Genomic DNA, 7,500 nt, shown 5'->3' on the forward strand with positions numbered 1-7,500 from the left:
ATATTGAAAGGGGGAATGGGGGTACCGACGCTTATTCTGTAGGCATTACGGTTATGATTTCACGTTTTTGCGCACTTTCCAACACAATTTGTCCATGGTTGTAGGTGACCCCCATTATGTATCGCTGAAAGTGATTAGCAGGCTAAGATTAAACTCTCTGCAAAGTTAGTGGATTCCGAGCCACCTTAAAATTTTCCAGTTGTGAAGATGGCCTACGAATCTGCTCCTGATATTTTTTTCTAACTTTGCAGAGTTTTATCTTAGCCTGCTAATCACTTTTCAGCAATAAAAAATGGGGGTCACCGGGTTCGTTTTTGAGATATAAGCGTTTAAAGACAAAATGTAGGGCGTTTTCAAGATGGCTCTTTTGCTGCCACGGTAACCTATTACGTCACATTAATAAGTGCATCTTCTTAAAGACGGTGCCTACTATTGTCATTGCGCATACGTTCCGCGTATCTCAAGATACTCGGATTTCCTATCGGTGATGCTTACTAATGCAGGGATATTTTTGCGCGGTTTAAAATTATGCAGAGAAAGTAGATCTTAGTAAGTACTATTGGTATCCAAAAAGAAAATTGGGGGCAACCATGCCTTTTTCAGAGATCAGTAAGCTTCAATTTGAGAAAGAACGCCATACATGGCTCTGTATTTTATAGCTTTTTACAAATATTGTTCATGAATTATCTTTGAAAAATTGCGTGGTTACCCCCAATTTTCTTTTCAATTGAATAACACCTGTTAAGATCTACATTTCCCGCATAATCATAAACCGGGGCAAAAATACTTTTGAATTAGTAGGCACCGTCCTTAAGCAGTTATTGGTGTTTCACTTGGTACCATAACATTGCCTTAAGGGGAAATAGTGTTGGAGAGTTAATCCTTCAATTCAGTGATTCCGTCCAAATTGTTGAAACCGGTTTGAGCCTCCTTGAATCAAACGCCGAAAAAATCGCGCAAGACCTTAAAAAATCTTTGCAAAAAAACATTGCCAAAGTCTGCACACCTTGAAAAACCACGAAGTATGACGAAGTAACGAACGAATGAATAAAGAACTAATGATATAGCCCATACTTGTTCAAATGATCGGAGCTTTTCCCTTTTGGCTTCTGCAGTCATCTGATCAAGAATTGCCTTTTTCAATTGCTGAAAATCAAAAATGTCGTCAATTCACGCTATACATTATTCGGAGTCTTCCAAAAAGCACCTTAGGACAGTTCCTCGCCCCACCTAAACAAGTGTCGAGTTGCGCTAATGAGCCGTCCAACTAGCGATAAGATCTAAGCTTGCCAAAAGCCGTCAATTTCTCGCCAATTGGGACCTTAAAGTGCCACTGCGATCTCTCACATCTCATAGACGGCATGGGAAATTAGCCGCGTTTATTTTGAGCGTTGCGCATATGACGTCAGACCCCAGGCGATCCAGCTAGACCCAACCCTTTTCCTCGCTCACGGCCATTTGCCGTTCGAGTTATGGCGGACAGCGAAAACCGAAAAACTACGTTACAATAATCATACTTTCCGTGGGAATTTTGAAATAAAAATTGGCATGATACCTATTTAGTACGTCTATTTTCAGAATCTAAAGAAAAAAGGACACGCAAAATTTTCATCGTAGTGGCAATTTAAAGCACGAGACGTTCTTGTGCCACGGGCTGAAACCGGAGTTCTCTGCCAGAATTTTTAAAGTAATCGTCTACAATAATGAAAAGATTCTTAGAAATGAATATGGTGTGTGGATTTCAAAACTATATTAACTAACCACTAAGTGACCCAAGTTTTAAGCTTGGTTTCAAAAAGACACCAGTTAATTTTTACTGGAATTTTCCATTTTAATGGTTTACCATTACTAACTTTAAAATCTTGACAGAGCTGGATCGGGGAGAAAATGACGTCAAAGACTCACAGGTTTACGAATGAGTTGCGTGTGTACACAGGTGAATTAATATGCCGGACAGGAGTTTCAGGCTTTTAAGCTCGTGTTTTAAATACATAATAAGCTGCATTTACACGCTGAATTAAGCTAGTGAGTAAATGACGTCACGTCTCCCTAGAGCCAACCCTCTGAGGTTCAATCGGCAGTTTTAAACGAGAGTAATGGCGGACCGTGAAATCCAAAACTTCCACAAACTTCGTACCCAGAGTTCTCGGGCTTTTTGGTCAGCGGGTGAGCACGGAGAGACTCTGGGATAATGGACTCCATTTTCCCAGAAAACGTGGGTTCCGGTATTATTGCGCATGCTTGAGTTTAAACGGAAACAGAAAAGAGAAAAGAGAAAACGGTAAACAGTAGAAATGGCGGGTTGAAAGTGTTTGAGAAACAAAAATTTTATCCTTACACACCATAAAGAAACTAGAGAAGTGATCATTGCCTTCCTGTAAGAGCGAGTGAAAATGAAACTTCTGACGCTTTTGCTAAGTGTATTTTTACTGTTTCAACGTGCATTCCATCGTTCGGAATACCATCGACAATTTTTTGTGGAAACGACACCAATGTCCTCTTCTACTACAATTTTATGATTCCGTTATTCTGAATGGCTTCGACAAGACCTTCTTCCACGGATTTCTCCCCAAAGAGACTGATGTACTGTTTTCCTACGTACTTTTGCAACAGCAACAGTAATCAATTTTTAGCAGCGTGGGATAATTCCCGGACGGTATTAGACATAATTCGAACCCCGTCGTTTTATTATTTTTGTGATTCATATATATTTCTGAGGTAGAAAACAAACAGCACTGACAGTAGTTTTAGATTTTGAATCTCCCTCCAAATTCCTGGGTTTCCAAATAGCCCATTTCCGAGTTCACGTCTGCCTCCTCTTCAAAGCGAGTCTAAGTGCGAAGTTTTTGTGATGGTAATGAGTTCTACTTTACATAGGAATGAATGAAGGCGACAGAGCGCAAAAACCGCTGATTGGCTAGAGAATAATGACGTAAAATGGCTTTTTTCGCGTAACTGCGCCTGCGCAAACTCTAAAGATTCGAAGGAGACAGTGATCGATCGAAGTGGAGAATAACACTCTAGCATTTGTCAAATTTTGTGGAAAGTTAGACGACTCATACCCTGGGTGCCAGAGGAATTTTTTTTCAAGGTCGGAGAGAACACTCAGCGATTCCAAATCAACGGTCGAGGATACACGATTGATTACTTCGCTAGTCTGCATGTCAAGTAGCAATGCGTCCTCTTGTATCATTTTGTTGGTTTTGGCTACTGTGAATTTTCTTGACATGGGGTGTTGGTCTGCCCCCAGATTATTTAAAAATCTTGCAGAAACCAGCGAACTGGCAACGAAATTCTTCTTTGTTCTCGGGAACTACAGGAGCAACTTGGTCTTGATGGACGAAAGGTTTTTGCTTTTGAAAATAAGTTTGGCTGGCCGTTGTTATTGAAGACTGTAACGTAACGCGGTCATACAACTTTGATCGTATAAAATCGTCCACTGGGTTTCTTGCTGTAGATGAACTGTGAGTGAACTTCAGCCACAAAGTTGAATTTTCTTAACACCTGGGATTTACAATTTCCACGTCACGTAACCTTGACTGTTAAATGCCATCGATCTGTGCCAGGTTTTTGTTGCTGTTCCTCGCAAATATTTTTGCAGAAACCATTCCAGGAAATCTGCATCAAAGCGTCTTCCACTCAATGTTTGGCAATATTGTCCTGATCAGTTGTGGAACAGCCCAGAAAAGTACGTTACTGTAACAGAGTAACCATGTTGGTCAACTTTTTCATATTTATAAGTTTGCAAAACGGCTACAAAAACACATGTGCAGCAAAGCTTTGGAAGCATGCAAACACTTCAGGTACATTATATAATAATAATAATAATAATAATAATAATAAGAAGCCTTACAGCTTTAGTTAGATGCGTACCCCTGACTGAAAGTTGTTTAACACTAAAAATTAGTATGAACACCAAAAAATAATTATTAACAATTATTGTTTCGCTGAAGGCAAGGTGAATATCGGTTAATAAAAACCGAGATGAAGTTGAGGTTTTTGTTCACCAACATTCATAAAGTCTGAGGGAATATCGGAAACAATAATTTAAATTTGCCTGACAATAGAAGCAACTCAATTTCTTAGTAAATGATGCCATCATGCAAATCGCCTATTACATAGTTGATTATTTGAATAATACACATTTTCTTTAAAACAATTAATTTATTCGTCTGTCACCTGAACAAAACAGCTTGTGGCTATTTTGAAAAAACCGCTTCGGTGATTATCACGTAATAATAATCATCTCAATGACAAGCAATCAGTGCAGAGAACTTTCAGTAATTACACTAATAAGCATATAATTCCTATAGCACAAGACAATAATGAACAATAATATTATAATTCCATGAGTGCATGTTGATATGAGATCAACAACTCAATCATATCCATTGATTATTGTTTTATTAAATTTTCATTTGATTCTTAACACTTGGACATATTTAAAGGCAATCAGTTTCCAGCGTGGTAACACTTGGCGCAATCAGTTTCCATATTATGTCATACTGTATAAGAGCTGTTAACTGAGTGAGTGAACCAATCAGAAAGCGAAAAACACAGTATCCGTGGTTCAAAATTTCATAATGTAAGGTATTATCTTTTCCCTTGTGCTTACTGTGTCATTATTCACTTTCTGTGTAATGGTTTTATCATTGTTTTTGTTTGTAGGAAATGGTAGCCATACCTGATTTATGAAGAAACTGAAGTTGTGCAGTAGTACAGCAACCTACTTTTACTCTCTGCAGATTAGCTTTCTTGGTTCACGGAAAACCCTTTTCATTATTGTAAATACATTGTGGCTTGGAAGATATTCTCAAACAGGTCTGGAGAATGTTCACCACCAAAATTTCCCATTTTGTGTGGATCATATAAGTTCTTTCCTCCTTTTGTTTAGTGGTTGACTAGTGACTTGTGAAATTGTATGGTGCACAAGAGAGCTAAATGCAGTGTCTCCTTTAGTTGTAAAACATATATTAAAGGAACACAAATAATATTGTCATTGTTGTTGAGTAATGTTAGGATTTAGTACTGCCAGTGGTATTACAAGTGTCTCTTTTGAGTGGATTCCCCAACTTTCTGCTAACTTGACCCAAACAGATATATATAGGTGGAGAACAAATTCGGGAAAATGAAAGGAAAAAATACTAAACATGCATCAGTTGATTATTACAATACACTATTTTGTTTTGTTCAATATTATTTGCACTAGAAAGAAAATTAACGACCATAAGAATTTAGTCCGTGATAAGGAAAAGTTTGTTCTAAAACCCATATTGGAAATTTAGGCATTTGGGGTGCTTTTTCACAGGGTTACATGTGCATGGTATTAATTTTTATGTCAGTCCAATATTTTTCTTGAAAACTGTGTTGTCTCTATAACTTTGTCCTTTTTTGTGAAGCATGACATTTTCTTCTCTCAATTCAACATTTGATTTGTGTTGCTGATCTTGTTTTTCCAGCAAAAGTGTTATGTTGAATAATAATTATTTTTGTTATATAACTGTTTTTGCCCCCAGCAGCGCATGCTCTTATTGGTTACTTCGAGGTCACATGACATCTAACAAAAACACTTTTGTCGTTCAAAAGTCTCTGAGCAGGCAACAGTGCAAAATCTATGACCTCAGAGGGTAACAGTGCACTGTTGCCCGCAAATATTGACCGACGACCACCGTTGCTGTTCCCATTGCACGTTTTGATCCTATTTGTGCTATATAACAAATCACTTAATGAATGGTCTCTCAGGAAACAGTTCATTTTGTTTCCCTCGTCTGCGCCTCAGGGGAACATTGAAATTTTTAGGGAAACAAAATGAACTGTTTCCCTCGGGACCAGTCATTAAGAGTTTACTGTTGGGATAATAGCAAAATTATTGACCTTGGGTGTTTGGTGACACAGCTACATTGTAAAGCATAACCATTATGAAAATGATATCTGTTTTACCTTATTATAGTGAGCTAACTTTTTGGTGTGGTTTGACTCACAGGTCTTATAATAGGCCAAAAGCAATTTCAGAAATTCATGGGGTTGTGCATCGTGTTCAATGCAGTTTGTTCTGTGCATGTAAATCATAATATGAAATGAAACATGTTTAGTGGGGGGGGGGGGGGGGGGTTAGTACTGCAAAGGCATTGGCATGTCATTGTCGTAATGAGCTAAACCCAAATACTTAACTTCATGTTTTTTTGTGAAAGTTTTGGTTTTCGTTATCGATTTTTCTCTGCTTGATATCCAGCTCCTGCTTTTGATTCTTGAGGGTTTTCTACCTGTCTGACTAATTCTGTGTAACTTAGTGCTTCAGTTCTCTTGGAAGATTTTTGGCACTGACAAAGAAGGGGGCATAGAATCTATATTGAGGGGTAGGAGAAATTCAATTCAGGGGAGATTATTATTGCAACTATTGTAATGTTATTGCATCACTCACCTTCATTGGTGAAATGTATTCATCCATGTGGCAAATTCTGTAGTCTTTGTGAGCCAGTAGCAAGTGAATAAAAATTTTCTAGTGTGGTGAACTGTTTTGCTGGCATCAAAAACCAAAAAAATCGCTTTGCACATTGAACTAGAGCACCTTTGCTGACATTTTCAGTCTCTAAACGGAAAAAGCAGCTTACTTTGTTGAATAAACTTAACTCGCCCTTTGCAAAGAGTCCCATAAAGTTGAAAAAGCACACAATCCCCCGGTAGTCAGATGTGACAGTTGACATATTTTATTTTTAGTTACACAAAACATAGCAATGAACGTTGTTAAAGGGAAGAAAATAACAGGGTTTGTTGTCAATATTTGCCGCTGTTTAATATAACAGGCAGCCGCTCTGTCGCCTTGGCTTATAAAGCGAGAAAACTTACATTGTATGAACAATGTTGACAAGATATTAACTCGAAGTTAAAAACATACATGTACGCTATATGCATTTCAGGACAACCTACGACCCCAAAACCTCACAAACTATATCGAGTGGCGTGAAAGTATAAGGCACTGGACTTCGCTTTTCTGTGTAAAACCAGTTACAACAGTGAAGACGAACACTACCGGTAAAAAAACCTGCTTCTCTTCAAACTTCGATTTGAAAAAGTCTGTCTTGGTGTATGAAATCGGAATTCCACCTTTAAAGACCTCTTAAAAATTTTCATATCAACGAAAAAAAAGTCATATTTGATATGTTTCGCGAAAATAATTTACCTCCAACATATCTCTGTTCTGAGCTTAAAGAGTAACCGACCACCTTAAGAAACGCAAAACTCTAAACAACGAACGTCAAATGAAGCTTCGAAGCTCGTCAAAAACTCTATTGCTTTAGGCGTACTGGTTTTGGTCCGATCTCTTCCCTGACGGCTCTGAAGCATCGTTGAATGATGGCAGATTCAGATCATCTTTTTGCAAGTTTTCTCAGAGAAACGCCAGCGGCGTGACAGCCTCGACAAGACGTGGTAGATTTTGATTTGTCGTCCGCCATTTTGAAAATAGAATGGCGGCAACACAAGTGTGATTCTAGTGCGCAT

At 38.2% G+C, this 7,500-nt stretch overlaps 1 protein-coding gene across 1 annotated transcript in view; it reads right to left on the minus strand.

Moving 5' to 3' along the window:
* Positions 1-7,500, minus strand: part of LOC138004043 (long-chain-fatty-acid--CoA ligase 1-like) — a 37,346-nt gene that overhangs the window by 1,399 nt on the left and 28,447 nt on the right. Inside the window, exon 22 of the mRNA XM_068850438.1 lies at positions 1,075-1,146. Coding sequence (XP_068706539.1) covers positions 1,075-1,146 — 72 coding nt within the window. The remainder of the gene's footprint in view (positions 1-1,074; positions 1,147-7,500) is intronic.

Source organism: Montipora foliosa, chromosome 5 (assembly GCF_036669935.1).
Source record: "Montipora foliosa isolate CH-2021 chromosome 5, ASM3666993v2, whole genome shotgun sequence".
In the NCBI taxonomy this organism is placed as follows: domain Eukaryota; kingdom Metazoa; phylum Cnidaria; class Anthozoa; order Scleractinia; family Acroporidae; genus Montipora; species Montipora foliosa.